Below are 22,266 nucleotides of genomic sequence, written 5' to 3' on the forward strand. Positions count from 1 at the left end.
CGCATCGAAGCATTGTCACTGAAGGGCTAGCAGTTGAAAGAATCCATGGCCCATCGTCATACTTGTGGTCAACGCATGAACAGAATGTGAACAGATGTTAACGCCAAATTACTCAACGAAGTCGACGCGACGAAGGCGACGGAATCTGAACTATGTTGCCGATGTTGCGCCCTCACACAGTAAATAAAGAAATCAGATTGAGAAATTTCATTTGTGGCCGCTGTCGGAAGATGGCGCTACTTCAAAATGTCGTCGGAATGGTATGAACGGTTCTCGATATGGTCGTTTTCGCACTAAATTAATCAGCTCTTTGTTATTATATTGTTCATTTATCATGCGGCTTTAGATTAACTGGTGCGCTTGGCTAAGCCATAGCTACTATTTAATAATGTCGGCGTATATTGTGACGCAGCCACGAAATCGTAAAGAGTTGAAGAAAAATGACGCATCTTTGTGTCACCATGGTCCACTGTAATTCAGTGACTATATAAGGGCCAGCGTTTCTTGGAGGGGTATGTGTAAACACATGTACGGATCCGTCTGTAGTGAATTGTTTGTGTTGTAGGTTTTATACATGCGAATCAATTGTGTATGTTGTTGAATTGAATGTGCGTATTATGTGTCTGCCTAGTGAACGTGTGCGTATCAACTTTCCGGTGTCCTTGAGTAATCCATGAATGGGCCTACCTCCCCGAAATGCCGTGTGCAGTATCAACGTACGCCGCCTCAGTCAGAAACAACTTTTTTTTAGTATTGTTTAATCCCTCTAGATGGCGCCAGCTACCACCTACTTCGCGGCCGCGGCGCTCTCATAGCTCCACCTACTTATATGAAGTTGAACATCTATCTATCGAAACTATGCTCTGCTGCGCCGGGATTGTTTTGATGCGACAGAATGTACATTTTGGAGGCACAAACGCGTGGAAACGTCGCTACACCGTGTGACGCTTCGACAAATAAAGACAGCAAGCCTAACGTACAGTCTCCGGGTGAGAGCCCCTTTGCAGTATCCGTCTCTTTTAAAGTGAACGCCGTCTCGCTGGCCGAGCGAAACGTACGAGTTCCGTCGTTCCGTTTCGCGAGGTTTTCATAACTACAGGTTTGTCTGCTTGATTTTATTGTCATAGCGTTCGATATTAAGCTCAGCGGGACCGGTTTTTGTGACTGCCAGTGCCGCATACTCTTTATCAGTCGAGAATCGATGCGCTCGCTAGGCCTAAATCTATTGCTCGCTTCACTGGCTTGGCGTCAGCCATCTTGATTTTGACGGTTTCTCCATTGAAAAGGGAGGAACGGTTTCTCCATTTGAAGACGAACATTGGGGACATCGCCGTTTCTCCCTTAAAGGAGAGAGGGTCACTCCATTTTTTTTAAGAGTGGATATAAATGCGATCCTGAGGCCCCTCAGCCGACAGTCCTGCACAGCCGACAAAGTTGGCACTGCAGAGGACTGTTTTGCCTCGCAATCTTAGCCACAAGCTTCCGTTCGGGCTAACAATAATAAACAGAACAAGGAAACCACGAATGTGTCAATATTACCTGGAGCAGTAGCGTAGCCAGAAATTAATTGTTTTTTGGTGGTGCTTCAGCCATACTTCATGTACGTTCGTACGTGCGTTTGTATGTGCGCGTGTATACATATACATGGAAAATAAAAAAAATTCCGGGGGGGGGGGGGGGGAGGGGGCGAGAGGGTTTCGATCCCGCTTGTTACGCCAGCGACTAGGATAGAAAGCGAAAGAAACCGTGTGAAGACAGGACGCGTTTGCTTGTCTGGCGCGCCGAACGGCTGCGTTCCAACGTTGTCGCCGATAAGCGCCGTTCGACTCCCATGGAAAATGATAAAACTGCACCTTCGGCAGTTTCCCGGCTGGGTTCTTGTAGGTGTTATCACATGCGAACTCGCAAGAGGAGATAAAAGTGGACATTTTTCGCCGCGTACACGCAGTTGCGCTGCCAGGGGCCATTGCCAACCTGCTGCGGCCAAAGGCGGCTGTGTGGAGGGAACAGGGACATTTTGCCAGCAGCAGCCGCAGTGGCCCTGCATGTCCGATTTGAAACAGCAGCGCACGAGGCCCAAGCTCAAGTTTGGGCGCGACGCTCGCGCGGCTGAGCTATGCGTTAATGGGGGCAGACGCTGCCTGCGAAGGCGGTTTGTGGCTGGTATTGACAGCGGCGGCGGCAAGGACACGTGCATGCGCCCCTCATTCGGCCAGAACACCGCTAGTCAGCAAGAGTTACACTGTGACGCATGACAGATGCAATCCGAGAGCTATGCGCGTGCGCGGAAGCGGGGGGGGGGGCGGCAGTGTTGTGGTCGTCGGCAGTGTTGTGGTCGTTAAGTTGCGATAGATAGATAGACAGATAGACAGACAGACAGATAGATAGATAGATAGATAGATAGATAGATAGATAGATAGATAGATAGATAGATAGATAGATAGATAGATAGATAGATAGATAGATAGATAGATAGATAGATAGATAGATAGATAGATAGATAGATAGATCTGGCTTTGTTTCACAGACCACCAGAATTTGTTAATGTTTAAGTATCCCGGGTCTTTAAGAAAGCACAAGCACCTGCTTAGCAAATAATCCCATAGCTGGTGCTTTTTTCGTATTTTTTTTCTCGACAGGTATCCTGTGCCACGCGTCCCGGTTATTTTTGATGCGCAGTGATGACTCCGTTGCCGTTTATAATTATGTGCTTCCTCGTAGGTTGCGTCTGAATGCACCCCTTGACATTTTGAAGCGGTTCATTGATATAACTCTAAAAAAAAACTCGGCTTTGCACTAGTCGTTTCGAGCCGGAAGGAGCGGTGGAGCTGGGTGACATTCTTTGTTTTAGTTTATATTTATCTTTCTTTCTTCCTGTCTTTGTTTCCCTTTGTTTCTGCTTTTTTGTATTTTTTTCTTTCTATTTCTTGCTATTTCTTTCTCTCTCTTTCTCGCTATTTGTACTTTTCTGTCTTTCTTCCTTTTATTTTTCTCTATTTCTTACTTCCTATTTGTTTATAACTATTTCTCTCTCTTTCTTTGGGTTTCTGTTTTTCTTTCGTTTTTCGCTATTTCACTCTTTCATTCTATGATATGCTTTACTCTCTCATTTCCTTCTTTCCCTCTTCCTCACCATCACTTCCTTTTCCCACTCCCTTGCTCTACTACTCTATACTATAGAAGGGTACGTTATGCTCACGCGCCACGGTGGTCTAGCGGTTATGGTGCTCGTCTGCTGACCTGAAGGTCGTGGGATCGAATCCCGGCCACTGCGGCCGCATTTTCGATGGAGGCGAAAATTCTCGAGGTCCATGTAGGTTGATTTAGGTGCAGGTTAAGGAAACCCAGGTGGTCTAAATTTTTTTAGCCCTCAACTCATATCGTGGTTTTGGGACGTTAAACACCAAGAACTATTATTATCCTAATGCACTGAACCACAAGGCGATGGTATGGAACCACGTTCCTGTTTTGATGTTCAGTAGCTTACGGTATGGTTAGATCAACCAAAAGAACAAACGGTTATTATTTTGCATGACGTAAACTTTATTAGGCACTCGAAGTACGCCTCCACATATGTGCTGTAATTACAGAGTGGGCATACTTGCAAAATGTCTTTTCTACCTTGGCCTTTTTGTTCATTGAGTGTCCAGGACTTCCGTTTGCAATATCCGATATCTTAATACACTTGTTAAAATGGCTGATTGGGCGAGTTGGTCATTCATGATACTTAAAAAATACGAGCGCGTAACTCATACAGGGTCCTTGTCCTTGTCTTCCTAAGTCCCTGTATAAGTTACGCGCTCGTATTTCTAAGTACCTAATACACCACCCACGTATTCTAGCTGGAATGCAGTTTTTCAGGGCAAGACATGGAATGAGACAAGGCACATGACATAAGGAATTAATACCACCTGGGAAACGGACATGAGATATGCCATCCTTGAGCTTTTACAATGTACTAGCGTCTTAGCCATATATACTTGTCACTTATTACTGAAATCATGTTTTTTGAAATTTTCAACGTCCTGTGCAGACGTGTTCCAGCAGCGCAGTTCCTTCACGTTCGTCTTCCCATTCGCCGTCCTTGGTAATTTTTCTAAGAACACCACTCCACCGTACAGGTGCTTGTAGTACACTGTTTGACCTGCAAAATATTTGTTTTTTTCAAATGAGAAAAGAACTTGTAACATGAATATTTGCCCTTATTCAAATGGTGAGGTTAACACTGGCGACCACCGTGACAGCAATTGGGCAGAAAATGAGAAAACGGCAGTGACAGAGCACGCGTTTTACGTCATGAGCAACGTTTCTTGACTGCAACTCACTAAGGAACAGCCGACAATCTTATTCGTCTCGATCACTTACTTCCAGGCGCACCGCCATTTTTATGTCAAGAAACTTAGTTGCCAGGTTTTGAAATGTCACAGCACGATTAGGTGGGGCCAGCAAGAGCGCAACACTTAAGCCATTTTTAAATCAAGGCACCGTTTTACTTTTCTTAAAGACACTGAACTCATTGTTGTTCTACAGTTTTTTTATGCTGGTTCACTTTTGATAGACTTTAGTGTACATTAGTAGTGCCAGAATCGTTTGAGTTCTACTCAAGGATGTCCGGATTTATAAGCACATGAACGCTTCTGTACTAAAATATTTAAGCTATATACTGGGTCTTTGGAGGAAACAGGAAAAACATTTTCTTTGTGCTTTTTCATCATCTGGGAGAGACAGGCGTGATCAGAACATTATTAATAAATGATGTCTAACTTACTTGCTACAAGGTCCACCAGTTCCTCTTCTGTTACAAGGGGTTCGCCATGGTCGTTTTTGCTTCTCACAACAAACGCAGTTGGCGCTTCGGTCACTTCATCGTCTGGAATCCCTACGACGCAGGCTTCGATGACTGCTGGATGAGTGTTAAGTATAGCTTCCAGCTCATGAGGAAACACTCTGTAGTCTCGGCATTTGATAATGCTCTTGAGTCGCTCAACCACAAAGAAGCGTCCGTCTTGGTTGTAGTATCCAATATCGCCTAAAAATAAATCAAAGGAGCGCCACTTAAGAGGCGGCTTGATACAGCTTAATGCACTGAGCTAGTTATTTGTACCACCCGCTAACTAAACTGCTGTTCTAGTATGGACTTACAAAATGTGAAATTTTTCGAAGCTGAAACTCTTCGACGTGTGCCACAATATACCGGCACACACCCTACTTACTAGAACATTTTTGTAAGCTGATTCTATTGAGGAAGCAATATCACGAAAGTGGAATAAATGATTACAAACTATGAGTTCTAATGCGCCTGAATCCTCAAATACTTGAAAGCGACGGTGCATTTGCGCCGATGCGGCATTGTGCATCGACGGCTATGGATGGATGGATGGATGAACAACTTTATTTTAGTCCTTCGGTACGCGCGATTAGCGCGCAGCGGGCCACTCCCACGTCGGGACAGAGAATGCACTGAATTGTATTAGCATAAAATATCGTACGTGGCAGGCACTCGTGCAGTTAACTGCTTGGAACTCTCAGCCACGCAACAACGCTTCGTTGCATGGTCCGTAAAATGACACTTTTGATGACCTGTCATTTGCAATCTTTTATGAGTGGACCAAGCCGTTAATAGCTCTTAGAACTGCAGTTCTAATAGATATTAACGGTTTATTATTATTAGATATTAACCCCATGGGGTTAATATCTAATAGATATTAACCCCTTGAGTCTCCAAAAACGCGGCCACGTGACTTCTCGCTAGCGGCCCGGACTGCATATAACTGCCTCCGTCCCGTATTATTTTTTTTTTTAATTTCCTTCGCAAGTTTGTTCATGAACTGCAGTCATGACTGGTCTGAAGCATTTTTTTTTTCGTGAGGCACCCCCTGGGGCTGCATTGTTGTGATATATAACCGTGAAAGAAAATGGGGTATTTCAGAAGCGGCGTCCAGATTTTAGTCATATTAGAGATCGGTATCGATATGCTGTTGGAATACGCTCCCTCCCACTTCCTCCCCCGCTTCTCCCTTTTTCTTGTCGTCGCCCTTTCGGGAGCAAACTTTCGCCACTTCAGCCCGCTATCTCTGGTCAATTTGAGGCCCCTGTATTGGAAGCTTGGCTTTTATGATGTGAGTGATATTATCCATAACAAACTCCGCGACAACGGCCATGCCCGACTCTTTCGCTATACAGGAGTAATCGAGAATGATATAGCCGGACATGTACGCGATCTCTTATAAAAAAAACGCCACGCCTCCGCGGAAAGCGCAGCACAGTCACAGCGAAAGCTGGAAGAGCGGCATTTCTAGAGCCCGTTGTAGACTCTCTTGTGGCTACTAATACAAGTACACTAACAACGCACCCACTACTCGACAGCTTATAATTTTTATGAAGTTGGGAAGCACCCACCACGACATTATTTTATCATTCTGCAGAGAAGCGAGGTACCATCTGTAAGGCATTATGTGCACTTTGTTGTTGCGACCTTCGATGACGATGAATAATTATGGCGAAGTCATTTGTAATGGTTTGGAAGCTTTAAACGACGAACTACTTACGTAATTCGCATTGTGTGACACCCAGTCGTTGTTTAACTCTTTCACCACGCCTTGAAATATAAGTTAACGTAAAAAGAGATAGAGGGAATTGACTTTATTGGGGTCCCGAGGCTTCCTTATAGGCTTCCTTGGTAACCAATAGAAGTGCACTTGCGAGGAACCCACTACGCTTTAAATCATCATAATTTTTGTGAATTAGGGAAGCATCCAGTAAGAACCTTGGTACCCGCTAAACACCTGTAAGACATTATGTGCACTTTGTTGATGCTGTTGCTGATGCCGATGAAGAATTATGGCAGATCCCTTTGTAATGGGTTGGAAGCATTCAACAACCCGCTCGTTGCGCAATTCGCATTGTGTGACGCCTGGTTACAGGATTCGCGTTGTGTGACAGCTGGTTGTTGTTTTATTCTTCTACCACACTACATTACATATGTTAATGTGGTTCCTTCCTAACATGAAGCCTGTATATGGTCTTTTTGCGAATGGCATCGGAATGGCTCTGAGGTAGAATACTGGGATCCCACGCAAAGGGCCCAGGTTCGAACCTCATTTCATCCTGGATATTTTTTCTTATTTCGTTTTTTTTTCTTATTTCGCGCGATAGTGGTTACGAACCCGGGCGGCGGCGGCGGGCATCTACGGCTCCAAAAACGGCCCTTGTTGTAATCTCATAACAGCTTTCACTGCAAAAGAAAGATGACTTCGATTCAGTCGCTAACATTTGAGAATCGGGCAGCACTGGCGTTCATTCCATTGGTCTTCAACATATAGAGAGTTGTCGGGGCCAGCTTTTGATCCAGGCAGAGAATGGCGTACAATAATTAAGTAATCCCTGATTAATTTCACAGCCAAGCTGTGTAAGCTATCGCCGAAATGCGCTCGGTCGTGCAAGGCTCCACAGGTGGACGTGCGCCACAGGAATTGGGCAAACCCCACTTCCGAATACAGCAGGTGCGAGCGTTAAACGAAAGCGCTGCTCGGCGAAGTGGAGCACCTGAAACACGTGAAAGAGACAGAGAAAGAACGACATAGAAATAGAGACCGAGAAAATAGAGGGAGAGAAAGGGAATAAAGACATAAAAGGATAGAAAGACGGACAATGTCATAGAAGTAGAGAGAAAGAAAAAAAACAGAGAGCAAGACCGAAGGAAAAAGAAAGAAAGAAATAAGAAGGAAGAAAGGAAGAAAGAGAAAGAAATAACGTAATAGAAAGAAAAAGATACAAAAAGGAGGTACACCAAACAGAGGGAGATAGAAAAAAGGAGAAACAATATATATATATATATATATATATATATATATATAATATATATATATATATATATATATATAGAGAGAGAGAGAGAGAGAGAGAGAGAAGAGAGATGAGATAGAGAGAGGAGAGAGAGAAAGGTCACCCAGCTGCGCTCTTCCTTGAGGCTTGGTAGCACTACTGCGAAGCTCTCATAATTTCTACTTACTTAATCAAACATGCATTGAGGTCTAGCGTTCAAGTAATGCCCCCCGCTTGATGTAACTCCCTAATTTCATTAAATATCCTTATCGGTACCTCTGTACCTACATCAATATACACCCCTACTGGTACGTTTAGTAATGGTATGTTTGATTATTCTCGTAAAAATATATGGATTTGTATAGAACAACATATATATTGCCCAAAAACTATAGGCAAGAAATATGTAAATAAAGGCGAGAGATGCTATCATTTTGCTTCCAATCCTAGGTACGACGCTTCGGTGCGGCAGTCGGAAATCTCGTGTATTGTTGCACCTGACAGCGGGATTTCACGTCCGGCGTGCCTCAAGCCGGGTACACTCTAAATAAAGAGCGAGTAAAAAGGGTGTCTTACCATAATTATTTACCCAAACCACCTTGCCCATCTATCCCACAACAATAATCGTCATCTTTCTTACGTGCCGTTCCTCGCATTGTAGTGGCGCGCCCGGTACTTCCAGGTAACGAACGGTGTGGAAAGTGTTAGCGTTGCATAGCATTCTTGAAAGCGGCCAGCGCCGAGTTTTCAAAAATGGAAACGCAAGCAAGCCAAGTAACGATAACTGTTGCAGGACAGAAAGGTGCCCCTTTTACCCGATGATTTCTTTTATGAGTGTAGATATTTATCGTCGCCGGATTACAAAATAAAAGAGCCGCCACCGATGGCAGCACAGGAGATATGTGACGTCACGCCACTGGTGCCTCCGGTATGTGGCTGGATAAAGGATAGAAGGGCAAGTTGGTTTGAGTTTATAATTATTGTAAGGCAGCATTAAAAAAACGAATACACAAGGAAACAGGACACAAGACATGCGCTGTACACTCAAGTGAAGCTTCTCAGTAATTTTTCAAAACGTTCCTTATATCTAGCTGCTAACATAAGGCCGCAAGAGCACTGACGCTCGCTCTCCTCCTCAGAGGCCATGATCTATCATTAGGCCAACAATTGCGTTTCTTGGGGTTGCAATCGTGATTTTATCTTCCATCATCCTCTCACGCCATCATAACAAAGTAATGAGAGAAATAATTGTGACCATTCACATTACCATATTATAAGACAAGTGCGCAAGTCAGGCATGTGTAACCCTCGCGCCTAAAGGATTTCACTATCTCATCAACATGTGCGTAGCCCAGTGCGAAAATGATAATGTATCATTTTGCTTTATCTGCTTCCCCTGTGCTGTGTATCCCCTTCTGCTGTCATCTTGACGCGTTTTTCTTCAAAGTGTGAATTTTTTTTTCGTGTGGACGATACGCATTGAATCTAAAGAACTTGCTTTACAACAATCGTAGGGGAAACAGCGCGAAAAATGAGGACACTAAAGGCACACCTACAACCACACGTTGTGCCACTTGCGCGCTGTTTCCCCTGAGGCATGTTTAACCAACTAGCCGCCAAGTTCATCCTTGAAGCTTTAAAACAAACAAAACGCTCTTTTGGGAATACAGCGCATGTCTTTTCTTTTGCTCGTTTCTTGTGTATTCATTGTTTAGCGCCGCCTTACCAACCTCCGGTACATTCCTCGGCGCACCGATCACCCTGCTCAAGGCAAGTCAACGCTCGAGGCATTTGCAGCTGTCGCCCCTGAGTGCCGCACGTAAAAGGTCAGCTACAACTTGTTCTGGGCACGAAATAAGCTTTAATTTATTTCAGTGACATTTAAGTGTTTACTTTTCGCGATGCGGCGCCTGTTTCCGAACCAAAAGCGAGAACGCGAGCCACAATGCAAGGGCATTCCGCAGGTAACCAGTGACAACGCCTATCTTATCGTACTGGCTCGCTTCGCTTCCATCTGTGTGCTTAACATTGAGGGTGTCGAGAAAAGCAAATGCATATTGAAACGCATAACATTATTGGGTAAACGATAGTCATGTAAGCAAAATGAGTGCTGTTTGTGGAAATCGAGTTTCACTGCGAACGGCGTCCTCCTTGCTAGGCCTACCGCTCGGATTCCTGATTGACGGCGGGCTGTCGCGATGTTTGTCGCTAGCGAAGACAGTTTCGTTAAGGCAAAAGCCTTAGATGCCTCATGAAAGATTAAAATTGCCCATAGGCGGCGTCAACAAAAGTGATGCAAAAAAAAAAATCATCACGTGATGACGTCACCATACGACGCCGCAAATCGTCAAAATCTGTGGTGTCGCCTTAACGTCATATGACGTCAACGTGGCGTCAAATAATGACGCCATTACATGACATCGTCGATTGTCAATGGTGGGCGGATCGCGGAGGCAGTGCAAAACTACGTTAGGTGCAGAAAGCTTTGGGAAGAGTGCGCGAGAGGATCAATCCATCGACTGAGACGAATAAGGAGAAGGTGGCTTTCGACTTCGAGTCGTCTTAGGCGAATGCATGAGGGATTCTGCAAGTTTTTTTTACTACGTTCTAATAGAAGGAAACATGAGTATGAAGACTTGTTTGTCTTGCTCTTAATTACTCGAATACGTGCCTGCATGTCGTGTGTGCACGCCGATGTGCTTGCCGTCCATACGGCTGTTCCTACACAAGAAAAACCGGTCAATGTTTAAGCGAGCGGATAAGGGAGCATGAATGAAATGTTGAGCAATATAAAAAGAGCCCAATATATCCTAAGCATATTAGGAATTGGCCTCCAAACCCTTGTGAGAACGCGATCTTCTGACGTGCGGGTTATCGCGAAAAGTAAAGAAAAAACGGTCAGGGAATTGTTGGAACAATCTGTATCGGCAAACAAGGTGACATATCCATCAGTGACATTTTCATAAAATTTTATAAATCTGAGAAAAAAGTTTATTGATCATGCGTTACCTTATCCCAAATGCTGCGAACATGATTTCTGCACTCGTGCACAGAGGGGTACATATGTGCCTGCTTTTCTGCACATAAGGCAGCACTTGTTAGTGGTGCTCTGTCCCGTGTGCTTTCTCGTGATTGCGCTCTCTCTCGCCTTAAAGCGAATATGAAGGTACACCAACTCGCTCAACAAAACGTTCTACTAATGCCGTGGTGGTGGCAGTGGGCGGCGCATGCGTACTGATCGCTCGTTCATAAGCACTGTTTGTTGGGATAACTGGTCTGCCATCGCTGCAAGTAACGTTATCCCGAAAAATTAACTCGCTCACGCACGCACGCACGCACACGCGCACACACACACACACACGCACATACACACACACTAACACACACGCGCGCGCGCGCGCGAGGACGAGTGCTTGTCCTGATCTGTGTTCGTCTTGTGTCTGGGTTAATTTTTTGCGCTACATTTATTTGCGACGATCGCTTGTTCGCCCCGAGCGTCCTGAATTGTCCTCGTGCACTGCATGTCAGAGCATGCGGCGTCACACGTGGGATCAGACTCCGAATTATGCCGTGTGTTCAGCGCTTCATTAGAAAGGGGTAACCGAATGTTCCAGTAACGATGCAACTCTGCGAAGTCCTCTCACCTGTGTGAAGCCAGCCATTGTCGTCCACCACGCGCTGAAGCTGGCCGTCGTGCAGTACGTAACCTGGTGTTGCACTGGGCGTCTGCACCCAAATCTCGCCATGTTCTCCGGGTCCGAGAGCCCTACCAGAGTCAGGGTCTACCACCTGGACAGCAATTGAGATAATATGGCGCTCTTCTAAGTTCGGGACAGTAACTCGTAAAAGACATATTGGTATGACGGACGAAATGGGACCATTTTAGTGTTCGTATAGGTTGTCTAGGTGACTATGTGGACATGGGTGTAACGGCGCGGAAGCTCTTCTCGTAGGATCTCTAAATAAGCATATTATTCTTAGAGGCATGATATGTATGTCTGTCACGTCAGATAAGATCCTTCCTCTCGGCAGAATAGGAATGAAAAAAAAAAAAGAAAACGAAGCGGTTGCTGCTCTCGTGGTGCTCGTATTGGGCAGCGTCATTTTACGTTTTTAGTCACTCTGGGTTACATTGTTTCACCACTGTATTAACTACATCCTCATGATTTCTCAGCATACGCTTACAGTTACATGGTAGTTCATGCAGTCCGTCCCCTGACAGAGACATCTGAAGTGCGCAGTTAAACATAACTATTCCCACGAAGCAGGAGTCGAAGATTACTATCCCTAATTTGCAAAGGTAATAACGGTTATTAATATTTGTTAAGCCTTGTGGCTCAGATACTAAAAAAAATAGGCCACTGTTCTTGTAAATTTACCTTTAAAATTATGGGGTGCGTTTTCGTCTACTTGACGCAGAGGGTCTGCTTTCGAGTGGCTTAATATTAGGCATTTCATAAACGTACAGTGCATTCGTCTGCAAAAGTGACAGACCCTAAGGGACGAACTGCAGCACAACACTGATGCGATTGCAACATCAGGAGAGACTCGATCGTACAGGATTGGAGAGTGTCTAGAGCCTCACTACAGTCTCTATAGTACCCAGTGCATCTTGATAAAAAAACTTGGAGGACGCTTGAGCATTGCTATCAAGAGTAGAACGCGATAGCCTAATCGGGTTCCGTGCGCATCGCCTTCTCAACTGCTAGCCTAGCTTCGGTTCTCGGAGGATGCCTTAACCGTGCCGCATGGGACCGTGTGTCTGTGTGTGCGCGACATTGGCCGTTTCATACTACACTAGAATGTCTACTGCAAGTACAGTTGTGAAGTGGCCACTACGCCACAATTCCTCCTTTTGCCAATCAGCGAAGGGCCCACTACGCGTCCGTAAGGCTACATGCGAACCTACACAGCAGCTCACCTTGTTGAGGCCTTTGCTGATAATGATTATTAAATATGTCTGAGCGCTTTGTAATGTTTGGAACTTTTTAAATACCCACTCCTTGCGCAATTCACACGTTTTGACGCCTGGCGCGATTCTGCGCTTCTGCCACGCAATATTATACATGCGTTAAGGAGACTTCTCCCGCACATGACATTCGTTTAGTGTCTTTTTTTTTAAGCAGTTTCAACCATGTAATGCCTATTGTGCGCTTATAGAGGCAGCTTTGAATATTTTGTACGCTATGTATATTCATTAGGACTATTTGTAATAAAAGCCATGTAAAAAATGGCGCGGTTCGGTAGTTGAACACCTGCTTGCCATGCAGAAAGTCTGTGTTCCATTCTCACCCTAACCTAAGATTCTTATTAAATGCGAAGCATTTCTTAGCGAACCTTTGGCACTTTGAGCGTTTCTATCTATCTATCTATCTATCTAGCCGCCTACGTCTGGGTGCTCTCATGATCGCCTCCTTTACTTGGTGTAGACCAACATTGGCACGGGAGGGTAAGAGCATTTGACGAATATGACTGTCGGGTCGTGACATGAATCACGTGAAAATCCTGTCGCGTACGTCGTCAAACCCTTTCCTCCAGACACGTGTGGCACATACCCGTTTACCAGGGGTCGTGGTGTACGGGTATGCGCTACAGGTGATTGACAGTTTATATCTACCCAGGAACAGCGAGAACAGACATTGGTAACTTAAATGCGAGAACGTTAAGAAAAACAGACATCGGCAGCGTTGACCCGATGAATTTAAAGAATGAAAAATAGCATCCCAGCGCGAATCGAACCCAAGAATTCTGCGTGGCAATCAGGCGTTCTACCACATAGCCACGCCAAATCTATGAACTGGTTTGGAAAAACAGCTTACGCAGGCGTAATGTCGGTGCGACGTTAATTGTGGTTGTGTTGCTGGCTATCTAATTTTGCAAGAAAGGAATAAACACTACATATGTATCCCTACGTTACAGGCGTCATATCACATTAACGTCTGTGGTTCCAGTGTTGCTTTTGCTTTTATAGCAGTCTAATAAATATTACATTAGTATTCCTATGATTCAGCAAGCTATATTGCAGACTGATCGACCCCGGAGGAATACATCAACGATATTTACGTATGATATTCAAATCATCACACTGTAAAGTGCACTCAGTCCTCCAGAACAACACAGTGTCATCATTTCTTACGAGGCTGGGCGATGGCCTCATGCTGATCGAGGATGATGTCAGATTGACTGACAGCCGCTTTGTAGACTAGGCTACGTAGGACACATACGACCAGATAGTCTACAAATACGAAAAGCGCCATCCACTGATCTTGGTCTACTTAGGACTATCCAGACCTACCAGCGTCGACGGCCCATACCTCACCAACGCGAACAGTGACTACAGGTTTCGACATGTCGCCGGCTTTATCGACAGACAATTTGTCGATGAAATGACCGAGTCATCCACGATTTTCAACAGCTGTACTATACCTCATACGTCACTACACATGGACCCCTCGTCACCGCGATCACGACTGAATCCAACCACAAGTCATGCCCAGCTGCTGGTGCTCACTGACCACAGTGATGATGACCTTGTTCAATGACTGCCAAGAACTTCTTCCACACATGCACACAGGTTCGTGAAACGTGCGTGTGTTCCCCATCATAAGGGACAATATAAGCATACATATCAGATTACCGCTTCTGGTGTTGGTAATACCCACGTTGTCGTTGGCAGCGTTACACAATTGTAAACAACTGGTCATATAACTTATATGCAGCTCTTCACCATATATGTGTGCGTACAAAATTTATACAAATCTTAGGCGTCATTTTGTAACGTTTCGCTCGGTGAGAAAAATTACGCCACAGTCACCTTCCCGCCACATGCTTCGCATAACATCGACTCTGACGGTACGTGAGATCTGCCGAATTTTTTTTTTACTTTATCTTTCTCAATTTTTTGCTCGCCAACCAACGACGCCGGCACCGACGCCGGAATTTCTACGAAACGAGCTCCATAACGTTAACGCGCTAACAAGGTTTAAAACCAAAAGGGACATAGAGCCTCGTAGACTTCTCGAGCACTGCATTAGAATTTAATGGTGTTTCATGGCGGCACCAAGAGGTGCTAGGTACAAAAATCAGGTTATATTTTCCAAGGCCATGTCGTGTACACAAACCTATGATATGAGTTTCGAGAAATTATTTATTTCACGGTGCATAAGCATGAGGCAATCTTTTCAGTAAAATGCGCTTTCAGTATAATGATCTATATTTGATCACTACCCCTGCATTCCTGCTTTGTAGGATAACACTAACGTTTTCAATTTAATATATTTGATAATATCACCCTTTGCGCAAATATTACAGGCATCTCACTACATTTTGCATATTTTATGTGGACCAGTTGAATGCCCTACACAGCAAGCAACCAGGTATGCTGCAGTGGCGCATAAACAGGGTGTTTCGCGTAACAAGAACCAAGGATAGTTTTGAAGTGTTTAACCGCGTCTAAATGAAACCAGCGACATGTGGATTTGCGTGATCTCGTGTTCTTTAGGGTATTTTATATGGCGGCCAGTTAGCCAACTCAGATGAGTTATGCAAAATCGGTATTATTCACTTTAGGGCCACTTGTGTGTGTGTGTGTGTGTGTGTGTGTGTGTGTGTGTTTTGGCTTTATAAAGGCGTTCCAATATGACCGATTGATATTTTGATGGCAGCGGGCTTCCATGTTGCGTGGCAATTCTTCCCGGCGTTTAGAGAGAGCCCGCGAAATATGAGTCAAGTGCGTACGCATTCGCAATGGAGCGCCCACGGCTCTAGGCATGAGCTTCACAGCGCGTCATAATGTTCAATGGTGGCACACAGTAAGGAAGCGCCGTCGTTTCTGATGAGTGAAATATGTTGATGGCTCGCGCACACAGTTGTTGATGGTTCGAGCGCACAGGAATTCGCACATTTTGTGGGCGCATTACTGTCTCAAATAATTCATTTAGGAGTACACACAACAAATCGTTCAATGTGTGGTGTACTTGGTAAAGAAAACGAGAAATATTTCGAAGTAGGGGATTTTGCCGTGGCCCGAACATGCGGAAGTCGCTTAGTTCAACATATCTTGAGTATGGTGGAAGCGGCATACACAAACCCCAGCTTCAAGCATGTTGCTGTCGCAGCAATGTCAGGTGCTGTACGGAGCCGTGCTTTGTCACGTTGCAACAGAACACCTGCAAATACAATCTTCGGTCTTTATATTTGGCTGCACGATAAAATGGAATATTTAGGGGAGAGTATGACTGTCTGATACTTATTTCCGGTCCGCGCCTGCTTTTGTCCCTCAGCATCTGTTTCCGGTCAGCGTCAGTTTCATTTCCTCAGTTCCAGCGCCCATCTAATTTCAATGTCGCACCGAGTAGTCTTAATACTACGCTTTTAATCAGGTTCTGGTTAAATGCCGGCTATATCCGGGAAATCAGATAAAAAATGTCCGGTTCCCTGGCTATATCCAGCACTTAGGCGGGACCGGATTAAGAGTCTAGCGGTTCTTCAGCATGATTTGCTGGTAAGGGTGGCTTCTAGCGACGTGTAATGCTCTATGATGACATCTTGTTTCACCGAAAGGAGTCAGCGCAAGGTTGCGTGCTGATTGGTGTGTTCGAAATTTCCGTGATTTGGTTGATGAGGAAATGAGAGACATGCATAAGGGTCTTCCGTCACAAGGTTTACAAATTGGTGAACCTATTCATAGACTTGCCGTTAAGAAAAACAAGCGACGTTATAAGGAACCTTCATCCTGCCATGAATTTTTATAGGTCTCACGATTTCATTCTGTGGAAACAATAACGGACCATTGTTCCTCCCTGTGTGATGCTTCCAGTGCGGCAGCCATTATTCATTGCGCATGTTCTATCTTTTCTACGCCTGCGCGAGACTGCCGTCTAGCGCCACCTTTCCCTTTTTGGCACATATAAATATTTAACAGCAAAGTTGTTTGAGCCGGCCGTAATGTCGATCCTGGCTCAAAGCTATCATCGTCATAAACCGGTATGTGTCGCTCCGGCACCGCGCAAGAGAGGGCGCCACCTCCTCGCCGAGCGAGCGAATGCCCCTCCCCCTGCGCTTCGCTGGCGCTGCGGGGAACAACCTCACACAACTCGCTGCATACAACGCGTATCTCAGCTGCCGTAACAAGTGGGAAGTCGATAAAGCGCAGCAAAACGCAGCGCACATGTCGCACATCGAGTTTGCCAATCGCCCTAAGAAGATTCTACTCGTGCAGCAATGGGCCTGTGCTTCACTGTGCCTAGGTTTGCGCGACTTAGTGCAAACATAAAACTTTTTTATTTCACTAATCATCTTAAACACCGTTCCCTTTTTTTTACACTACTAGCTTTGACAGATATTCGTTGAAACCAAAAACGTTTCAGAAATATTGAAAAAAAAACTGCGTACCTTTATTCTCACGTTGGACGACGGAAAGCCGACGCATTCGAACGCCGTTTCCCCTGGAGGAGGCACACAGTACGGCGATAGTCCTTCCGAACACCCTAGGCAGTTCTTGAAGTCCGTAAGATTTAGGTGCCGTAGAATTCGCTCGCCGACCTTCCTAGGTATGGACGCTGCCGCGCAGAGCACCTTCTTGACGGACGCCATTTGACGACCCGTTTCTTCCAGGACGAGTGATATCCTCGTCAGCATGGCCGGAAAGCAACAGACCACTTGCACCTGTTGGCAAGTTATAGAGATTTGAGCGCAATATTTAATGAGAATTTCTGCTCACTAGAATTGTGTTTGTTTTTGTTTATCCAATTTTGTAGATCAGGGGTCCCAAACACGTGGCGGCACACGACTTTCATCGTCGCATATTTTTTTTTTTACTTATTAACCCGTACGTTCATGAGCCTAAGAAATGACCAAATGCTTTTTTCCTGAGGCACCGTATGTGGTCATTATGTGTCGAAACATTGCCGTGGAAAAAAAGCTCGATATTTTATACTCGGTGTACAAATTTTAGTAATTCTGCAGATCAGTAGGGATATGTTTCTTGCGTCGTCACGCTAATTAAGTTTATTCATTCATCCATCCTCACGCCAAGTCCAATTCAGAAATGACCGATATATTCGATATGATGAAGGTGCCCTTTCAAATGGCAACGTTCGGTGACGCCCTGTTGGGACCTCCCCACTCCAATCTTCTTGAATGCCCCGTCCCTTGCGGGACTAAATTTCGTGAATGCAACCCGCTAGAGTAGGCGAGTTTGATACCCCTGATTTATATATACCACTTACCGGCGGTGGTACTCGCATCCCTGAGGTGCTTCAGCGAGAGGGATGTGGCTTCACTATCATCCGCGAGATGGTGCAAAGGGCCAAAGGGCACGCATAGGGAGTAGCCCCGCATTCTTTCACCGTAGTGAAGCTGCCCGCATTCGGCTCCATGTTCTCACCTACAGGGTGCGGTCGCCTGTGCTCGGGCGCTTGTCTATTTAATCGCAATGTTTGCGTTCAAGCAACAGACAGCACGAATGTGACTTCGCTCGCTGCAGCGGCCGTGTTTGTTAAATAGTGAGCTGCTAGCCTGTCGTTTTATGGCTTTCCAATTTGTTGCTATCGTAATGATTCCTTCGCTCTTGCTGTGAAACTGATGTTTGCTTTCTCCTCCGTGCTATGGTTGCAAGCTGAGGTGTCGGTAAAATTAGGGTTAAACAAAAGAAAAGAAAAGTGCCACTTCCGAAAACGTGGGATGGTGTCAAATCTAGTCCATTTTTATTGCCCCGTGTTCCTAAAATCTGCGTGGAATTCACCTCAAAGAAGACAGAAGAAAACTAAAACCTGATCAGGAAAATGAAACAACGTAAGAGTTTCGTCAAAGTAATCCACGTCATTCTGCAGCCATTGTTATTCCACCAAAATAGCCGCATACGGGATAATGACGGCAAATATTCAAAAGATGGCTAGAAATTAAAATAGGAGCAATGGTTTTTTATATCATGCGGAATTTCCAATAAAGCTTCTATACAGATATTAGCAATAGTTTTGCTCATTAGCAGTTGTTTTTTTGGATTGAATACTTCGTATCACCAATAAATATGTGCCAATTAAATTGTGTACGCAATTTTAACTAAAATATCAGTTTAAGAAGTTTATACATTGACGGCCCATGGAATCTATTCTCCAGAAATGGTCATGTTTTTCAACCTCGACAAATGAGACGCCACGGAAGGACATTTCAGCAGGGTGTCCTTGGGATTCGTGGGTTGTATCAAACAGTGCCTGTATTACGAATCATCTAGCAGATATCCCTTTCAGTCACGGTGTGTACATATGTACACATCAACTTCGAAGTCGCATCACGCACCGCGTGTTTCTTCAAATGACCTGAAACTTAGTGTGCACATTCGTGCAGGCATCCTGAGTGGACAGCTAGCGCTTATTTAACTTCATTATGCTGTATATTGCTGCAGATTCTTACTTTGCTAGAGACACTACCATGTTCGACGATCGTTCGACGTGCGACGTTCCAAGACCAACGTCAAGAGTATTTTTTTTCTTCGCTCGAAAAAGCATACAACCAAAAAACAAACTGCGCATGCATTTTGGACCTAATAGGTAATTCCTTTTATGCAAGGGTTGAAGCTGACTGATTGCAGAATAATTAGATGTTCAATTACAAGCTAATTAGCATTAATTACTGTAACTCGCACAAAACAGCACATTCCTTCATTTTATTTCTTGAAATGTAATACTGAGTGCCTTGAAATCATGCCATGGAAGTTTTATGCATTTGCAGACAGTTCATCATAATTCGTGACTGAAAGGGATATACTTAGATCATTCATGCAAACTAGTTCAAAGTATATGAGAAGTGCGCTGGTTGTTCTCATGCTTTCAATTTAATTAGATTTAGTTAAATTAGTTAGATTTCAAGTTAATTAGAATAGCGACATATTATATTGTAAGTGTTGGAACAGAAATTTCCACCCAGTCGACAAATGCTCAATCGAAAGAAGATTAACTCCACTAAGAATATGTGCAGATTTGAAAGAGGCTTCTGTTGAGGTAGTTAGAAAAGCCTACCTGCGAATATAATGCAACCCTGCAACGTTTCATCACCGGCTCATTGCTTTGGCTCTTTCACATTTTGTGCCTGTTTTGGTTGCCGTGCTGTGTTTTAATTTATTTAGCGCCAGGGTGTGTGCAATGGCAGATGGAATAAAACTAGTATTAGCATCGGTAAAAAAATGGCTAAATTCGAAGAAATTTAGCTGCCATGTCTTCCAACATGCCAATTGACATAATGCAGGCTGCCCTCCATGATATTTTGTCAACTAACAGGATTCCACAAAGCCCACATGAAATTAAACAGATGTAAGCAAATGATAAGTGAAAAAAGCAAGACTCATCGCGAGTAGAAATCAGCTGTAAGGTTCCACATTCGGGTCTACAATTCCATAGCCATTATCCATACCTTCGGCGAATATGTTACGAAAGAGTGTTCTCGTACCTGGTACTCGTCTATTTTGTCAAAGAAGTCGTTGTCCATTGGCGGTGGTGTAATGATAATCGTAGCTCCTGCGCACGCGGCGTACATGGTGCATAAAAATCCGAATGCATGTGTCATGGACTCTACAATGGCAAACCTGTCACCTCGCTGCAGCAAGTGAGATGACCTGTAAAATGGTAAATATGTATTTTAGTAATCACGTCTGAAAGACAGGTCACGGAGTTCTCCGAATACCCTATACAGTGCCAGCTTACTAATATATAATTGTCTCACTCATTCTCTCTTATCTTTTGAACAATGTTTCGTTGTGTATAGAGTGATTTTGTTACCGCATCGTATAGCTGACATACCTCAATTACTTGTTCCTTCAGGAAAACTCATTGCTTCCATCTTTCTTCCTGATCACGTGAAACTATTCCTTTCTCGTGGAGGACCCAAGGAATATTAGGAAAAGCAGTTTGGACTTACGGTAAAAAAGTTCTGTCTCTATTACTATTGCTAATCTACCTTTTGATAAGTCACACGTGCTTGCTTACTTCCTCACTTACTTACTTACATGTATTTAATTTTGTGTCAGTGTCTATTGCTTATATTATTAGGGTGATGTGATATATTATTATTGGGCGACGTACACAACTCGAGTCTATACAATGTTTATATCTCCTGTGCAGCGAGGTGTAGTTGAAACGGGGAGTTCCCGAATGAAGGGGGCGGATGCCGTAGTGGTTCCTTCTCTATAAAGATAAACGCGAATGGACATGCTGAGCGAGACAACCTATGGCTGGTCCAAATGATCAGTACTTGTGTAATGATAAAAAAAAACGGAAAAGCAGATCTCTATTAAGAAATGGCTAAGTTATACTTGAGTCATTTGTTCTTGCTTAGGATGTTCGTGGTTATCCTGCCCCGACGCCAAATTACGTGGTCTATTAGTTAGGGTACTCGACTGCTGACCGGAAGGTCGCGGAATCAAATACCGGTCGTGGCGGGCACATTTTCGATAGAGGAGAGAAAGATTCAGGCCCGTGTACTTAGATTTAAGTGCATGGTAAAGAACTCCAGGTTCCCAAAATTTCCGGAGCCGCTCACTACGTCGTCCCTCATAATCATATCGTGGTTTTTGCACGTTAGAACCTGACAATTATTTTTATTAAATTTACGTGGTACCGGTAAAGCTTTTTCTACAAGGCGCATTCAGAAGCATATGTATTTGTCAGGGGGGTTGTACGCTGTTTCCCTATTGAACTGTAATATAAGCAGCATCTGCTTACGGGTTTGTCACAATGGAGATAAACTACTACAAGTTATGTCCCCTTTTTTTCCAGACATGAAAATACACTGAATTGAGTTGATCCTGTCCAACTTTAGCGCGAAGGAACTGTATTCTCACGTTGTCGCCCAGCGTTCCTTCATCGCCTATGGTGTTATACTCACATAGAACTCGTAAGGCTTGCCACGAACGTGTAATGTGTAATCAGTATCGCCTTGGGGGCTGCTGTGGTACCAGATGAAAAGCACAGAGCAGCTGGCCAATCTTCTACATGTCTGTAGCGTCGATGAACCTTTTCAGTTATCTCCCATTTCTTCTGACCTAGGCTAAGTGCTGAGATGGTCGGTAAATTTTCGGCAAAAAGATTGAGCTTGGGAACTAGACCGCACACGAAAAAAAGCTGCACAACGCAATGCTAGATCTGCATTTTACTGTGTTCTTGCACCTGTGTATGTGTGCAGTGCACTAGCTCAATTCTTCATTTAGAAAATGCTCTAACATGCATCGCCTATGGTGTTATACTCACATAGAACTGGTAAGGCTTGCCACGAACGTGTAATGTGTAATCAGTATCGCCTTGGGGGCTGCTGTGGTACCAGATGAAAAGCACAGAGCAGCTGGCCAATCTTCTACGGTTCCAGTGCGATGGTCATGTTTCAGTGTTTCTCCGCAACTCGCTTCAGAATTGGTCAGTGAATGGAATCCAGGAAAATCGCCGCCCACGACGA

The 22,266-nt window shown here is 44.5% G+C and overlaps 1 protein-coding gene across 1 annotated transcript in view; it reads right to left on the minus strand.

Moving 5' to 3' along the window:
• Positions 1-20,355, minus strand: part of LOC119402790 (luciferin 4-monooxygenase-like) — a 32,081-nt gene extending 11,726 nt beyond the window's left edge. The window contains exons 1-4 of the mRNA XM_049418259.1: positions 20,269-20,355; positions 17,218-17,490; positions 11,469-11,613; positions 4,769-5,029 (exon numbers count right to left, since the gene is read on the minus strand). Coding sequence (XP_049274216.1) covers positions 4,769-5,029; positions 11,469-11,613; positions 17,218-17,490; positions 20,269-20,355 — 766 coding nt within the window. The remainder of the gene's footprint in view (positions 1-4,768; positions 5,030-11,468; positions 11,614-17,217; positions 17,491-20,268) is intronic.
• Between the last annotated feature and the right edge of the window lie 1,911 nt (positions 20,356-22,266).

This window comes from Rhipicephalus sanguineus, chromosome 8 (assembly GCF_013339695.2).
Source record: "Rhipicephalus sanguineus isolate Rsan-2018 chromosome 8, BIME_Rsan_1.4, whole genome shotgun sequence".
Classification (NCBI taxonomy): Eukaryota; Metazoa; Arthropoda; class Arachnida; order Ixodida; family Ixodidae; genus Rhipicephalus; species Rhipicephalus sanguineus.